At 44.1% G+C, this 17,529-nt stretch overlaps 1 protein-coding gene and 1 pseudogene across 1 annotated transcript; one reads left to right on the top strand and one right to left on the bottom strand.

Moving 5' to 3' along the window:
• Positions 1-463: 463 nt before the first annotated feature.
• Positions 464-9,192, bottom strand: LOC119406599 (uncharacterized). The gene is made up of 9 exons (XM_037673332.1): positions 9,043-9,192; positions 6,474-6,559; positions 5,665-5,814; positions 4,378-4,465; positions 3,429-3,590; positions 2,916-3,128; positions 1,571-1,745; positions 1,138-1,223; positions 464-754 (listed from the first exon to the last, which is right to left on the bottom strand). The coding sequence occupies exons 1-9, from the start codon at positions 9,190-9,192 to the stop codon at positions 464-466; spliced, it is 1,401 nt and encodes a 466-aa protein (XP_037529260.1).
• A 2,008-nt stretch (positions 9,193-11,200) lies between these two features.
• On the top strand, positions 11,201-15,002 carry LOC125760279 (uncharacterized; annotated as a pseudogene).
• Positions 15,003-17,529: the final 2,527 nt, after the last annotated feature.

The following is a 17,529-nucleotide window of genomic DNA, read 5'->3' as shown; positions in this document are numbered from 1 at the left end:
CTCTAAGCTCAGTGTTCATATTTTAGGTTTTAAGCCAAAAATAAAAAGTTTGTGAATTAAACCTAATTCATTAGTTTAGGCAAAATAAAAAAAATGGTCTGAGTATCTATGGGCTCGTGTGAATAGTATACGTTTGGGTCAATTCGCCTCTGAGTGCCTTCCATTTTCAATCTTGGCTCATGTTATGTGGGACAACCTATACCATGGTAAGAGTGTGCACCTGGCACCTTGATTCATCGTTGCATAAAAGTACGAAATACAGAGATGAGAAACAGAATAAGCTAAAAATGAACACGCAACTGAGTTACGACACACAACAATCAAAAGAAAGAGGTAATACTTAATTATAGGTAATTATACGCAGCTACAAATAAGCAAAACAACATTATACAAATAACATTAAGGCATCACCTAGCACAAACCAACTGAAGAAAGTTGTTCAGGCAATGCGATGCTAAAATTTTCAGCGTCGAATTGCCTGAACAACTTTGTTCACGAACTTCGTAGCCACAGGTCTCGGTGATGTGTTGCTCATGCCAAGAAAAAGCCGTTCTAGCACGGTGGTAGTATTGAACGCCTTGCGCCCGTACACAATATTAAAAATAAAATATGCACTCATCAGCGCTATCATTCCTTCTTCGGCATTACTGACGCGGAAGATGTTTCGGTTGTCGACGTGCAGGTGTAGAAACTCTGCTTGCTCCAAGCTGGGGCCAGAGTAGACCACGCATGGCGTCAGCGGCACCCTCTCGTCCTGTGATGACACCAAAAATAATTTGTCATGAAATGATGTTCGTGTTGTTCTGGCAGAACCACATGAAGTGTTTGCTGTGCCTATCCTATATATAAATAGTCATGTAATTGACATTAGACTGAACTCAAAGCACACAACCCATACTTATCCAATAATTTCGCATAACCAAAGTAAGGTAGTTTTCCCGCCCATATCTGCCTCTCGAATTGTGGTGAAGTGCAAGACTACAGCTAAAAAAGAAATTCTGGTGCTTAGGAAAGCCTAAACTCGCCTAAAAAGCATATAAATCCTTCAGAAAGTAATGAGCCCGTGTGAAGAAAAATTGAAAAATTACAACAAAGTTCAGGACGCATAGCATTCGCCAAAACGCGCCAGAAACTTACATCTTCATGTACAAACAGCGAAGACATTGCTGCTTTTTCCTTGACATCAGATGGAATAATCTTGAGCACAGCAACAGCAAAGAGATCTGCAAAAATCAAACATTTTTAATGGCTTTAACCACGCGTCTAACAATTCAAGGAATTCTGCCAATTCAGGAATCAGTACAATTCTGACTCCCTCCCTAGAGGTAGCAAGAAATAGACAATTTCCTTGTTCGTTCTACCCTCACAAGAAGCTCCGTGGCAAACTATTCCACATTTGACGTTGTGCTTCATACTTGCCAGCTTTCTAAACCCCGCACTGTAAACATGCATTTTATGCACTTAATCTGGCACACGAATTTGTCATCCATAATTTAATCACTTTAATCCATTGTAATTTTATCACAGATATCAGAGACCGTCCACGTTTTGGACGTTTTTGAATACTTACGTCTGGTTCGAAGTGCGTGACCTTGCTGTTCCAGCCGTGTTGCAGTCTGAATTTCTTTAAAGACGTCCTCGTGACCCACTACACGTTTGCGTGCCAAAGAAGCAAGCATATCGATGCCAAGCTTGATTTTTTCTTTTCCATCTACTCCGGTCAATCTTTGGAAGTCTGAAGCAAACTGTACAAAACCAAAGAAATGGTACATCAGCATTTTTTGTGCAAGCATACAATCTGAATTGCGCCGTAACCCCACGCAAGACACATCTCAGTAATGTGACACGTCCCACTGTTGTGGTCAGATCTACACTTATTTTATCGCCTTCACATCTTTGGTAACATAAGCAACGGCACTAACAATGACCGTACACCGAAGCATCGACTGCATGTAACAACGCAAGACTGGAACAACGATGATTTTTGGCATAGACACTTTAAGTGATGGGGAACAATTGAACAGACAGTGGCGCTGGAGCAAACGTTTCACAGAAGGAACACTTCATCCAGGTAACCAGTTGCTGGCTTGACGATGACAAAGCAGTCAGTGAACTTGTTTTGAATTGAGGAATAAATGCGATTTTCGGTTGCGGCACCACATGGTGCGAATTACGTTTTAGTGTTAATGCAATTGAACGTGTTCTTAAATTTCTAATCTTTTTCGAAAGCCATAAAAATTCAATAGCTGTAAATATATTTTATATAAAATACATATTCCTTAAGGTAACGTGTTACCTTGATATTCCAACATAGAGAAACATTACATGAGTAAGAATGCATGCATAGCATATTATGTAAAAATTTCCCGAAGCTTGTGTGCATGAACGTTCCCATAATTTATTGATTTAGTAAAGTGCTGAACGTCGTCCTTGCTTGATATAGAAACAAAATTCGCAATGATGCGACACGCGACTTTCAGAAGAGATGTTCTAAGGCCATTACTAACACGACAATCAAGGCTTCCAATGACCAAACTTTTTTCCTGTACAAGATATTCTAAAAATATATTGTTTCCAACTCAGTAATTAAGCATGATCTTTGTGGGTACAGTTGAGGTGGCCGCGAAAATGGCTAAGGCATCTGGCGTGACATGACCCATTTATGAGAGGTGTAAACAAATCAATATTACCAGAAGTTGGCTAGGACTAGAAATAGTGCTTGCCCCCTTCATTAGATAGCACTATGGGTTAAGGGAGTAATAAAGCAATGCGGCATGCACTATACGTAAGTACCAAGCAAGGCTACAAGTAAGTGCACAAGAATGTCACTCATTTTGCTAGAAAAAGATGAAGCAGAGAAGTCCTTCCCTCCAACACTGTCTATCCTATAAAAATAACAATGAAGCCCAGCTTACTCGTTCAAAGTCCATCAGATATGGATATTTGCGTGTAGCACTCCCAATGCTCATGTCTGCCACCTCGAGGAGCCTTCTTTTGGCGGTCAAGTTCATTCTGTGGTAAATCATTTTCTCATCTGGTGCAGCATTGAATGCCTCAGCCCGCAGCCATTCCTCATGTTTTGCGAGGCTATTCTCGTCCTCCCCATCTAGACCGCTGATGGCAATGTCCTGTGGGAAGTGAGACAAATTGAGAGACAGGAAACGCACGTTAACTTCATTCTTTCAAGAACAATGTTTGGTGACCTGCCCCCCAAAATATGCGCTGTAATAATATACCGTCATTTGGAAAATAAAGGAACAGCCAACATGTGAAACTGAACTTGCTCCTGAGTTTAAATTTTCCAAATTTCCTCCTGTTAATGTGAAGAAATATTAATTTTGTTCGAGCGGCTACAGGATATGCAGATAATTGTAAACATAACGATTCCGCAAGCCGTCCACTGTGTTCATTATTTCAATTTCACTCACCATCTTGCGCTTCTTGTGCCGCTTCAATTCATCCGCTGCAGAGTTGTCATCGGGTTTGCGAGATGTAGCAAACTTTCTGCGATTCTCAGCAACGCGAGTGTCGTTGCATAGCTTCCGCCGTTGGTTTTTAAATTTCATCCGGAGTGAGCACCTCCATGAGTCCTGTAAACACTGGAGTATGTTACTTGATCGACAGGGAAAAATTACACGCATAAGAAGAGTAATAATAACGACGAGGTTTATGAGGCACTTATGATTATGGGGCACGTTGTAGTGGGAGTCTCTGGATTAATTTTGACTACCTGGGATTCTTTAACGGGCGACTAAAAAAGCACGCAAGGGTGCTTTCCCCGATCGAAAAATGGATGCTGTAGCAGGGAATCGATCTCGCATTATCTAGCTTAGCAGCACAAAACATTACGTGCCAGGCTACCACGGCGAATCAACTGCTAATGTAATGTTCAACTAAATGTACACCAGGCCCGAAGCCAGGATTTTTTTTCGGGAGAGGGGGGGGGGGGCACTTGATAAAGGCTTTGAAAAACACCAATTTTTAATAGTTATTTTGGGTAAGATACATAAAATCGTCAGAATTTCGGGGGGGGGTCTCGGCCCCCACGGCCCCCTCCCCTCGCTACTGGCCTGATGTACACTGCTGTTTCATCTTAAAGATCATACCAACTATATAGACAGCTGTGAGGAAATCAGGGCTGAAATAAACATATATATCCCGTATTTTATTTAAATGCAATGGCAGGAAGTGAAGCTAAACATATAAATGCGTTCTTTTAAGGACAGCACACTATGTCATTCGTCCGCATTTTCCGGTTCCTATAGACAGACTACATACACCTCAACAGTTTTCAGCACAATTCCAAAGCAAGACCCAGTAATCCATAGCTTAGAAAGTAACTGATTACTGTCTCTGCATGATTCAAGCTTTTCTTACCATGCCACTCCCCATGGCGTCTTGCAACTGAGGGTACTTTTCTTGTAGTTGAATCATTACCTTGTTATAAAAGTGTCTCGTTGGGACCCTGCAAGAAAGAAATAGGCAGGCTTGGTCAAGAGGGTCAATTTAACCACATCATGCTCCTTAGTGACTATGGGCATAAACTGAATTCTCAAAAACATTACTTTCAGAAGTTTTCTTTTACAGAGGAGATTACTCATTGGTCTTAAGTAGGTTTAAAGAATATGCACACATCTTCAACAGATTTATCACTGAAGGCTTCAGGTTACATGGCTGTAGACGAGTGTGTCAAGACCATAGGTTGGCAAACTCACTCAGACTCAGATCTAGCCGTGAGTCCGGGTGAGTAATACTGTGGTGAGTATGAGCCAAAGTGAGTCCGGTTGAGGAAAATTTGTCAGTGTGAGTCCGAGTGAGTCCGGTTGAGGAAAATGTTGGTGAGTGTGAGTGATCCCTAAGCGACAAATATATTTCTTGAGCGAGTCCGAGTGAGTTTCACCGTTTATTGCCGACCTATGGTCCTATCTGTTCACATATCAGCATTACTATTAGCCCTATATCGGCTTACGTTTACACTGAAATATATTCACAAATACCTCAATGCACTAGTGTTCAAGCGCCATCTGAATGTGTATTGATCAGAGGCATTAGTGGGGGAGGGGGGGTGCCGTGACCTGCCCCCAAAACCCTTTCACGGGAATTTCTTGATAAAAACATCTCGTGTGAGTCGCATGTTTAACAATGTCCTTACTGCATCGCAACCACTGAAAACTTGTATTTAAGGTACAAGATCAAGAGATGTGTCGTGGAGCATCAGTTATGTGGGATATTGTCGTTAAAGAACATTTACACCATGATCAGAAAAGCTAATTTTACGCCATCGGACTCAATAGTCGACTCAATGAGGCTCACCCAGACTCGTGTCAAGCCGTGAGTTTGAGTGAGTCTGGCTGAGCAATATGTCGGTGAGATTGAGTCCGAGTGAGTCCGGTTGAGAAAAAGTTTACTGAGTCTGGGTGAGTTCGGTTGGGGAAAATTTCGGTGAGTCGGACTGAGTGAGCGCTCGGAGCAAAATATATTTTAGTGAGTCTGAGTAACTCCTATATTTTTGCCGACCTATAGTAAAGACTTGTTTTTTTTATATAAAAGAAGGCTGAGTATCTTAAAAATAAGTTAATGAGAACAGCACTGGAGGCTAGGTTATAGAGCCCTAATAAGCATGACATGAATATCTAAAACAGGGGAAGCAACTTTTGTACTTACACTGTTATCTTCACCATCTCTTGAAACAAGATATCCACAATTTGCCGAAACAGTGCGGAAGTCACTGGGCCATCGCTTATTATGGTGTCATGAAGGGCTCCGAAACTTGGAAACACAAATGTCTTTCCGTCGTCATCTGAACGTGAAGGACTGGAACATACAATTAGATACTTCAAGGTGCGATTATGTCAGTCATCGTGAAAAATGGTTGTCTCTGAATGTTATTAAGCTAAAGCTTCTGTTTGGTTGGAAAAAGACAAGTGCGCATTTTCATTCCGCATTAATGCCTTTACATCTTATATAAGCCTGTCATTACAAAAAAAAACCAAACAAAAAGCAGTTCACCAAAAAAAGTGCAAGCTGCGAGTTATGGTGTGTAGATAATATTTCAAGTAGCAAGATGAATATACGCTCAAGATGATAATTTATCTTAACTAGGCCGCAACTACTTGCACACAATGCACTCACTGCAGTGCACTTACATATTCACACCACATGATATGAAGCTATCAGAGGGAGTGAAGGAAGGAAAGGCAGGAAGCTATCAGCCGTGTCATACTGCAAGGCAGATGACACGTGACCACAGAGGCTAACAAGCACAGAGCTTGGTGTCAATTTGGCCCTACACAAACACCTGCCGCAGATTAGTGGAGCCCTCCAACTCAACCCTTCTTTTAACCCACCTGCCACAGCTGACAAGGTAGTTCAACGCGCCTTCAACCCTACAAGTCAAGTAGAAGTTATTTAATGCATAATAGTCATTCTCTCGCCTTATAGGCAGCCCACAGCAAGAAGTACTCGCAACTTACAGATCAAAGCATTCCAGGCCTGAGGAGCCGCCACCATCCACCGTCACAGCCGCGGAAGGCTCACTTTCATTTACCTCCTGTGAACCCTAAATACAGATGAGACATACACATACGTCATTACCATATTATGGCCCGTTGTATGGATATGCATTGGTTTAAACAAATCTATAACAATTCAGTCAAATAGAAACAAATGGGAAGTGCGCATTTAGGTGTGGATCCATGGCAGAGCAACGTCATTCAACACAAATTCTAAGACCTAACAGAATTCTTGAATGAAGTGTAATACTTATGAATTAGCTTTGATGGCATAGCTGTATTCAATAGAGGTTCAAACAGTTCAGTGTGCACAGTGAACTGTAATTTACTGAACATGTCATGACATAAAGGTGAGCGCAAGTTCCCAGTGTAAGAGAGATCATTCTAAAATAATCAGGACACCTAATCGATAAGCAACACTTGTAAGTCTTGAAAGTTAACTTCTAATGTTTTGCTCAACAAAAACACAATATGACTACGAGGCACGCCGTAGTGGGGGCCTTATGAAAAACCTCGGCCACTTCGGGACCTTCAACGTGGAGTCCAATCAATGTTCAGGGGTGTTCTTATACGTTTCGCACCATTTAAATGCAGCCGCCCTGAAGAATCCTGAAACACGGACAGCCTTAACCACGGTTAAGTTGACTACGGCTAACCGCGGTTAGGAGTAGCTACACGGCAGACTTAACAACAGTTAGTATCCTAACCGTGCTTATCGGAAACCAAGCTAGGCAAGCACCATTGACTCTCACAAACCGAGAAGCTAACAAGATGGCCGACAAGCTTCTCACCAGCAGCGAAGCGTCGCAGGTTAATTCGAAGCCTCGCGTTGTTTGAGGATTTTCATGGACCGCGTGGAAAAAAAGTTCGCCCTGGAACGGCTAGAAACAATGATTATTCCGTCCCCGGGGTAGAGTGTACACTCTACCCGGGGAGATCAGCGAGAGAGCGTCGCTACAGGTTTTTCGAGAGAAAATATTTTTCGCATCGTTCGTGTATGGCGCGAACACTGAATACGTAGTCGTAGGTGGGACAAATGAACGCACTGTCGCGGAGGTGTAGAACAGATATATCACGTACTATGAAACTTGCCGAGGATGTTCCCAAACTTATTGCTCACCACATGATCAGCAAGTGATTTCACCTGGTTGGTCAACTGAGCTAACTAAGCACATGTAGCAACGGCAACGCACGTTGTTGTTAACTACAGTTAATACTATAATCCCCCGTTAAGCATAACCGCAGTTAAAGCTGTCCGTGTGACACGGTTACAACCCATGCCCTCGAGCGTAGCAGCGCCATAGCGTACCTCATCAGCTACCACGGCGAGTTTGTAAGCAAAGATGAGGTACGAGTATGTGCAGCTGTTTTCCATCTAATGAATAGGCCGCGCACTGTGCGTTGTCAGTACATACACGTACATGATTCCCAAATCTTCAAAATTATCCACCGCCCCTCCCTTAAGCCGCCTCTCATGTAGTCTCAGTGCCTGAACAGCTGTGGGACGTTAAACACCATGAAGCAGTACTGCGCACACGCACACGCGCACACATTATATATATATATATATATATATATATATATATATATATATATATATATATATATATATATATATATGCATAGCAAACACATAGCACATAACCAACGCTAACGAAGCTTGCCTAACATGGATTGCAGTTAATTACCTCTTGAGATGAAACGAAATTTGCTTCTGCTGGCATCATTCTGTCTTCGGAGAGCACCATTACTCGTGCTAAGTCGAATACGCCGTCATTTGGTGCAAGGTCCACATATTCGTCAAAGTTGGGTTCAAATATCTGTAAATGACACGCGCAACGCCTAAATATTGAGTCAGAAATTTTACTATTACAACTTTCTTTGTACGCACTTAAACATTGATAAAGGTTAAAATTAGAGTTGCTCTAACCTGCGCGAAGAAGGAGCAATACTATGCAACTCACTCAATCACTGGCCAAAAAGTCAGTCTGCTGAGTGACGTTCTCAACGTTATTATCACATAAATGTTTTTTACACGGGGTTATTTCAGTGTTTTTATGTAAAAAAAAAAAGTTTCGCTGAATGTAAAAACACTGTTTCTGTGTTTAGAGCAGTGTCTCTCAGTGAACAAAGAACGATACTCGGAGCGCACGGCTGGCGGCGCTTCACGCAGATATAGAGCGTTGCCGACAGCGAGCTGATACATTCACCTGCGATGAAAGCGCGAGCCTTCCTGACAGCTTATGACTTAATTTGGCCGGTTAGCAATCGACCAGCATGCCGCTAGACGAGCCAGCCGCCATGCGATATGAGTATTCAACCAATGAGAGGAGTACATGAAGGAAAAATAATGGCCGAATAATAAACGTCGCTACCGACGGTGTGCTGTCACTGTTAAGCAAAAAATAAAAGAAAAAGGAAGCAAAGAAACTTGCGCGTCTATTTGCTACTATAATGCCAAGTTACGTGTTATTGCGATATTTTGATTGCATGAAAAGCAAATAAAAGGGAAACATTAACAGGGACTTGCCTTGAATGTGCTGTTGGAAAGGTCCACCTTGTCGCCCAAAATGGGGCACGAGGATATGGCGGCCTTCAATGCATCCAGGGTGCCTTCTTCTAAAGTGTACGTACGCTTCGCATGTATTGCTGGCACGCTCACAAGGCACCGCGCCGACATCGCTGCGCTACAGCGGAGCACGCAATCCGTCGACTGATGTGGCAGACACGTAATCCAGCGTCGGTATAGAAGAAACAGTCGTTCACACAACAAAACGCCTTCAAGCAGGGCTGCAACTGTGATTGCTGTAGACACGTAATCCAGCGTCGGTATAGAAGAAACAGTCGTCCGCACAACAAAACGCCTTCAAGCAGGGCTGCAACTGTGATTGCTGTAATGGCTTCCCGTTTTCCCGCCTTTTTCGCTGGAGTGGCGAGAGCTGTAATAATGAAGCCCGCAAAGGAAGAGCAACGGAGAGAAGAGCACAACGTCGCGCGGGCGCAGCGTCTACTTGCATTAAAAAAACTAAAAGCAAAAAGCTAAAAGCGCATAGATCACGTGACTGTCTCCAACAACAAACACATTTCGAAGCGCGCGTAGATCACGTGTTTACCTCCAGCCAATAGCGACGCAGCGTGCGTCGCAGCTATCGCAAGCGTGCGTAGATCACGTGACCGCATCCAGCCAATAGCGGCGCAGCATGCGTCTCAGCCATCGTAGCGAGCTTGCGCAGGCAGGCGGCAGCAGCAGCAGGCAGCGGTGGTACCAGTGGTGCTTCGCATCGGCGTAGTTTTCAACTGTACCCGTGTAGCACGACAGCCCGCGCGGCTTCTGCAAAGACGCGTTCCTCAAGAGCCTGATTAAATCGCTGAAAAGTCTGGAAGCATTGGAAGTAGAAGAATTTAAAGCAGCAGCGAGTCGGCGTGCCTAGGGACCGTAGGCGTGCCCCAAGGCAGGGGCGTAGGCAGAAATTTTTTTCGGGGGGTGCACCTCCTTGATCTGTAGTGGGGACGAGCATGTAGATGTGGTCGAGTGTCATTTTCTGTTCTGTATGCTATGGCAAAAAAAATTTCGGGGGCGGGGGCACGGGCCCGGTGTGCCCTAACGTGGCTACGCCCCTGTCCCAAGGTACATACGTACTACCTCGGACAGCCGGACGAATCTGCCGCCGCCACTGCGTCCGCTTTAGTGGTTTCGGCTCGGGTATCTCCCGAAGCAACGGTTCGAAAAGATGAAAACTATTTCTTTTCGGTGTTTTCGTTGCATAACTTATTTCGGTACGAAATTAAATTTTTAGAAAACGAACAAAATGGAATGAATTCTCGAAGTGGTGATGGCGGCATGCAGGAGGGGCAGAAAAAATGTGAACATTCGGCAGTTTTCGAATAGCGCACGCTAAGTTAGCGTTAGCGTGTGCGTACCGCTATTTCTGTCACTTAACGGGAGCCCGCAAGCGGTTAGCGTACGACGCATGCGCAGTTGCGCGATAAGCCAACGCAAAGCTTTGCGTGCGCTATTCGAAAGCTCCCTATTTTCGACGCTAGCGAACGCGGTTTTCCGAAGGCTCTGGCGTTTCCGCTTTCTCTTTGCTTCTCATGTGCGAGTTCGCCATTAACGTTGGCTACGGGGACTCTGTTGCCTTTCTCGCGTCCGCGGTGGTATCATTTGTACGCGCTTAAATTAAACATAGGTATGCATGGTTTCAGAAAAAGGTAATAAATTGTGTGCGCATGGTCCGGAAAGTGAACAACAATCAGCTGCATGATTTAGTTTACTGATTAGGTACACGTAATATCAGTCCTGCTTTTTTTAGTCAACATTCATGTGGATTTGGGAAGGTGTTGTGTGGTCCTTTTAGCCACCTTCAGTTGAGAGATGGCGTTCGTTTTGTTTCAGTACGTTTTTACCCAACAGGTATACGCTCCCATCTCGACTCGGAATGTAGCTCTGTCCTGAATCCTGTCGTCCCCAGTATGTCCTTTTAGAAAGGTAAGAGTACGCTAAGCATACTGAGTGCTACATATTTGCTGTTCTTGTTATTTCGTGAGCCTTGTTGTAGAATAATTTCCTCTATTAAACAATTTCATCGCAGCTCCGATAGGTTACAAACACAAATGCTTTTGTTTCCTTCCTTAAACGCCATGAAAAAGTGACATTTAGTGTAAATCATGTCTTGTCCTTTTTACAGATGCCAGGGATTCGTTACTATCGTTGCTCACGGTGCGGCAGCCATAGATTTTCACTCAAGTCGCTCTTCAGGCATTTGAACCTAGCCCATGGCCACGAGACAGACTGGATCTGCGGCGTTGAAGGATGTACGCAGACATTCAGAGTCTTCGCTTCATACAGAAAACATGTGTATCGTAATCATGATGAGGCATTAGGAGTGAACCGGCGTCCTCAACAAAATCTTGTGGCGGAAAGAACACCAAGCAGCACAAAAACACAACCTGGCGCTGGCTGTAGTCAGGAGGATCAAGAAGCAATTCCCATAGAAGATTCCCGATCGGAGTGCTCTGATGTTCCAAGTGACTACGTGAGACATCTGTCCGTCATGTTTTTAAAATGGAAGGAAGCAAGACGCCTTCCAGAGTCAACGGTGAATGAAATAGCAAATGACATCATCCCATTCGTTGCTTCTATCTGAGATGATGACAAACTTCTGTCGAATGAAGAAAATTCTGCAGAGCTAAAAAGGGCGTACAAAACGCAGATGAGCAAGCTCTTGACAGAAAGCGGCCGAAAGGCGCACTGGAAGAATAACTTCACGCTTGTTGAGCCCAAAACCATATTGCTTGGAAAGGTGAATGGAAAGTGTGAAACTATGGAGTACGTGCCACTGCGTGATGTGCTCAAGTGTATTTTAGAACATCCTGCCCTCTCAGGGGACTTCAACAGTTTTCTTGAGATGCATGATCATATGTGCTCAGTTTTTGATGGTAGTGCTTTTAAGAATCACTCTTTTTTTGCTGAGGACAAGAGCAAGATTTGCTTGCAGTTGTACACAGATGAATTCGAGGTGTGCAACCCTTTGGGGAGCAAAAGGGGAAAGCACAAGATGACTGCGGTCTACTTTTCTGTGCTCAACTTCAACACTAAATATCGCTCGGCGCTTTCAGGCATCAACTTGGTCATTCTAGTGAAAGACAAATATGTCTCCACATACGGTTTTCAAAAGATTCTTGCACCCTTGCTTGAAGACGTGGCCATATTAGAAAACGATGGCATAGTTGCAAATGGAAAAGTTATGAAAGGGTCTGTTTTTATACTTACTGGGGACAACCTTTCCAGCCACAGAATTGGGGGTTTTAAGGCTTCATTCACTCAAGGAAGAATATGCCGATTCTGTATGGCACTGCGCCACGAGGTGAACTACAAGCATCTAGAGAGTGACTATGTGCAGCGAACGCCGGAAGGGCATCAACATCATTTAAACATGCTGAATGCATTGCTGCCAACTGCATCACTGTATGGCGTCAAGGAGGTTTGCCCACTTCTTGCACTTCAAGGATTCGATCCAACCCAACACTTGCCCCCAGATTTAATGCACGACCTGCACGAAGGCATCATACCATTCACACTGAAGTACATTATTTCATCTTTAATTTCACAAGGTTTCTTCACACTTGAACATCTCAACAACTTGATTGTAGAATGGAAGTATGACCCATGCGATTCAAAGAACAAACCAGAGAAGCTTTCTAAGCTCTTTCTTTCTGGAAAGGCTACCATTAAGGGTTCTGCAACACAAATTTTTGCACTGTTTCGCCACCTTTCTCTTTTTGTAGGTAACTGTGTTCCAGTTGGCAACCAAGTCTGGCAGCTTTATTTACTTCTTAGAGAAATCATGGACATCATCATGAGCCACAAAATCCCAGTCTCGCACATAGCGTACTTGCAGAGAAAGATACACCTTTTTTGTCTAGAATTTAAGGCGTTGTTTCCGTCATGTTCATTTTCTTGCAAGATGCATTACCTCATTCATTATCCATCTTGTATTCAGAAATTTGGACCTTTGGTTGACATCTGGGCAATCCGTTTTGAGGCAAACACCAGTACTTTAAAGACATTTCGCGTAAAGTTCATAATTGGAAGCGCATTTCGCACACTCTTGCCATGAGACACCAGTTCTGTCAGTGTTTTTATTTTATTTCTGGTGAGGACAAGAGCATGCCGGTTACAAGTGGCTGTCAGTCTGTTTTATATGAGCATCTGCCTTGCGGGGTAAAGAGTTCATTTCCAAACATGACCTTGAATGCAACAATTGTTTTAATGTGAATTGTGTCACCATGGACGGAAGGTCATACCGTGTAGGATGCAGCCTCGTCCTTAACGTTCCAGATGACAGCTTGCCTGAGTTTGTGAATGTTTGCGGACTATTTTATGTGAACAAAGTTCTTTTGATCGTGTTGGAGCTACTTGAAACTGTTTGCTTCGATGAACACTTCCATGTGTTTGTTGTTAGCACGACTGACAAGTACAGAATCTTAACATCCTTCTCAGAGTTTGTGATGGAGCCACTTTACATACGTAAACACATGGGGCGCAGCATTATAAGCACTCGGCATGCCTTGTTTTAAAATATTTATTCGAGTGTTTACAAATGTCGATTGCTTCGCTGCCAATTGGCGTGTATGTTTCTTTTTTGACTCAGTGTCATTTTCAATCACACGCTTGTCATGCAGCACTTGTATTCCCGCTAAACACAGCATCCCTGCACTTTACTACAGAAGCTCTCCTATTTTCAGAGCATGTGCTCCTAATCTGCCAACGCATGTTACCATTTTTTAAGTATATCTACGTGAATGCATCTATGTATGTATTTGTGTATTCATGCATTGCACGTATAGGTCTGTATTTTATCTTGACATAATTTGTCAATGTGACTGGTTTTTTTGCATTGCTATTTTTCACATACTTGTTCAGTTTTATCACTTATTTGTTGCTTCTTCTGCTGAGAGGAGGCAAAATATTCGAGTGTACTTAGTTTGAACCAGGCGTTTCTTTAGGTTGTAGATATTTGTATAAACTGATACCATATATTTCTCATGTTGTTTCTATTTTGTTGTATTGCAATGTCTACACACAATAAACATAAAGAGTGTGCAGATGGTCTCACATGCCACGCAGCGTCCACAGTCCCGCCACGGACCAGACCATTTCACAGTTCCCGGATTCCGCACCCTTCAACAGGCGTCACGACAACGCGACCAGCGTGATCGAGCCACCTTATCAACTTTTTGCGCACCGTCCAGCAGTTCGTGGCACCCAGCTGATTCTGACGTCACCGACCAGCGCTAAAAAGTCTTGCACCGACCACGTGCGCACTAGTGGGCTTGGCAGCAACGCTTCGATGGCCAACGCTTACACGCCCCGCCTGTTTCTTGTGCAGATGGTCAACATGGCCTATCTCCTGGCCTGTTTTGCTGGTCCACCGTGTACTGCTGGCGAAAGTGTGGTGCTGCCGTCTTTGGAAATGCCACGCAGCGTCCACAGTCCCGCCACGGACCAGACCATTTCACAGTTCCCGGATTCCGCACCCTTCAACAGGCGTCACGACAACGCGACCAGCGTGATCGAGCCACCTTATCAACTTTTTGCGCACCGTCCAGCAGTTCGTGGCACCCAGCTGATTCTGACGTCACCGACCAGCGCTAAAAAGTCTTGCATTGACCACGTGCGCACTAGTGGGCTTGGCAGCAACGCTTCGATGGCCAACGCTTACACGCCCCGCCTGTTTCTTGTGCAGGTAAACAATCGCTATTCCTTGTATGCATCGCGTACTCGTTATATGGCATTGATTGTGCTGCCGAGCCCCACTTGTGCGAAAATTGCCTATGAATGTGCATCTGTTGTCTTAGAACTATTGCTTTTAGCTGGCGACATTGAGGAAAATCCTGGTCCCCCTACCCGCTCGTCTGCTCTGGAAGCAACCTCCGATATTTTGCAAGCCTTGCGAGATCTCCAAACAGGTCAAGCTGCGCTATTAACCGAGATGAAGTGTCTCCGTACCAAACTGGCACAAAATGACGAAACTCTCGGTACTATCACTGAAAGACTTGGAAAAATTGAGACAGACTGCGCATCCCTCCTTTCCCTGAAGAACGACATTAAGGAAGTACAGGCAATCGCGACGCAGAACTCGCGTGAAATTGCCAGTCTTACAGCTAGAGTAGATGACTCTGAGGATCGCGCCCGCAGATCCAATCTTGTATTCTTTGGTCTCAAGGACAGCGCAAATGAAACATGGGCTCAGTCAGAACAATCAGCAATTGACGTATGCAGTGAAAACCTTGGCGTTCCGATAACACCAAAAGATATTGAAAGGGCTCACAGGATAGGCCGTTTCAACCCGACCAAGATCAGACCCATAATCGTACGCTTTGCAAATTGGAAAGACAAAGATCGTGTACTGTCATGCTCCAAAAACCTCAGAGGGTCCCCATACAGTATCAGCGAAGATTTCTCACCGGCCACACGCCTCGCACGAAAAAAATTGGCCGAGTTTGCCAAAGCAAAAAATAAACCGATAAAACTTCGTTACAACAAGCTAGTCATCGATGGCGTCACGTATGTGTACGACGAAATCTCGGAAAGCGTCATCCCGCGACCATCATAGCTAACACCGAGTTCACGTCACAATCTGCAGTGTTCCGAGCACATTTCGGAATCACGGGGGCCGTGCACTCCCTTACGTTCTGCTACTAACACTTTTCCCGTTCAACTCATTTACACCAATATAAGAAGTCTCATACCTAAACGAGACCAAATACTTCACATAATAGAAACTACCGAATGCGATTTCGTCGTACTAACCGAAACTTGGTTGAATGAGTCAATTTCTGATGCTGAGTTGGCACTCTATTTTCCTGGTTTTGATGTCTTTCGTTGCGACCGTATCGGTAGGAGAGGAGGCGGTGTGCTCATAGCGGCTCACAGCAGGTTGTTATGTAACGTTATAGAAATTTCCAGTAGCTTAGAAGTACTGTTTGTATCCTGCAAAGCACTTTATCCTCCCGCCATTATCGGTGTGTGCTACCGCCCACCTGACGCAGACCGGTCGTTTGTTGGTGAATATCATGACGTTTTGAATTCACTTTATGGCACTCATCCCAATGTCCCAATTATACTTCTTGGAGACTTCAACTTTCCCGGAATATCCTGGTCTGATTTGTCGTTAACTTTGTCCAAATGTAGCGCGGAAAGTGATTTCGTTAATTCCTGCCTAACATTCGGACTTTCACAGCTCGTTTACACCCCTACGAGAAAAACTGCTCACTCATCAAGCATCCTCGACCTTTTACTAACATCGCACCCAGAAACTGTTTTATCCGTTTCGTACTTGGCTGGGCTAAGTGACCACGCTATAATAAATGCTACACTACAGTTTCACTCACCAAGATCAAAAAACGTTAAGAAAAAACTAACACTTTACGATAAAGGCAACTACGTGGCCATTAACGACGAACTTGCAGCATTCTATTGCTGGTTTTGTGAAGACTTCTCACAACGCCCAGTCGAAACAAACTGGTGTCTTTTCAAAAACAAATTGCACGATCTCATTCGTACTTACATCCCTACCGTAACGGTAACAGAGCGTCCACAGACACCATGGTTTAGTGTGGCACTAAAGCGCCTAAAAAACAAAAAGAAGCGACATTACCGGTCCGCTAAGTTATCAAACACAGTACAAGCGTGGGAAAAGTACCGCGCCACTGAAAAACTGTTCGATTCGCTTGCCGCAAAATCCAAACGCAACTTCTTTGCTTCAACGTTACCGAACATGCTAAACACTAACCCCAAGCAGTTCTGGAAATTTATCAACCCAAGCGCGTCTAAAACGTTATCACTCTGTGACGAAAATGATCAACCCATTCCACTACATGATACGGCACGCGTGTTGAACAGCGTTTTTTGCTCGGTATTCACCGAAGAGCCTGATAGCGAATTGCCCTACTTGTCCCCGACTGAATATCCAGTAATGCAGGAAATCACCTTTGAGGCTGCTGGTATCGCTGCCTTAATCGACAACCTAAAGATGACATCATCAGCTGGCATAGACGGCATCAACACAAAAATACTAAAAAGTACAAAGGAAATCACCAGTGTCTTTCTCTCTTGCATATTTCAGCAATCACTTTCCACTAGTACCCTGCCACATGACTGGAAGGTGGGAAAGGTCATCCCAGTTCCCAAAAAAGGTAACCCAGCATCACCGAGAAACTATCGTCCCATCTCACTAACGAGTGTATGTTCCAAATTAATGGAGCACATTCTTCATTCACACATTGCAAAGTTTCTTAGCTCTGTTAATTTCTTTCATCCCAGTCAACATGGCTTCCAGAAGGGCCTTTCCTGTGACACTCAACTGGCTCTCTTCATTAATGACATCAGTTCTAGCCTTGATACTAACACCCCCGTTGACGCGCTATTTTTGGACTTTGAAAAAGCTTTTGATAAAGTACCCCATAACCGCCTATTCCTAAAGCTCTCTCGCCTAAACCTTCATTATCTTGT

This window comes from Rhipicephalus sanguineus, chromosome 10 (genome assembly GCF_013339695.2).
Source record: "Rhipicephalus sanguineus isolate Rsan-2018 chromosome 10, BIME_Rsan_1.4, whole genome shotgun sequence".
Classification (NCBI taxonomy): domain Eukaryota; kingdom Metazoa; phylum Arthropoda; class Arachnida; order Ixodida; family Ixodidae; genus Rhipicephalus; species Rhipicephalus sanguineus.
This window is presented reverse-complemented; position numbering and strand designations above follow the sequence as displayed.

Excerpts from the sequence above, each read along its gene's own strand:
- LOC119406599 (XM_037673332.1), bottom strand. The coding sequence starts at position 9,192 with ATGTCGGCGCGGTGCCTTGTGAGCGTGCCAGCAATACATGCGAAGCGT. Across the intron at positions 3,129-3,428 it reads GGCACAAGAAGCGCAAGATG|GACATTGCCATCAGCGGTCT; the intron begins GTGAGTGAAATT and ends CACTTCCCACAG. Across the intron at positions 755-1,137 it reads CGCTGTTTGTACATGAAGAT|GACGAGAGGGTGCCGCTGAC; the intron begins GTAAGTTTCTGG and ends GTGTCATCACAG.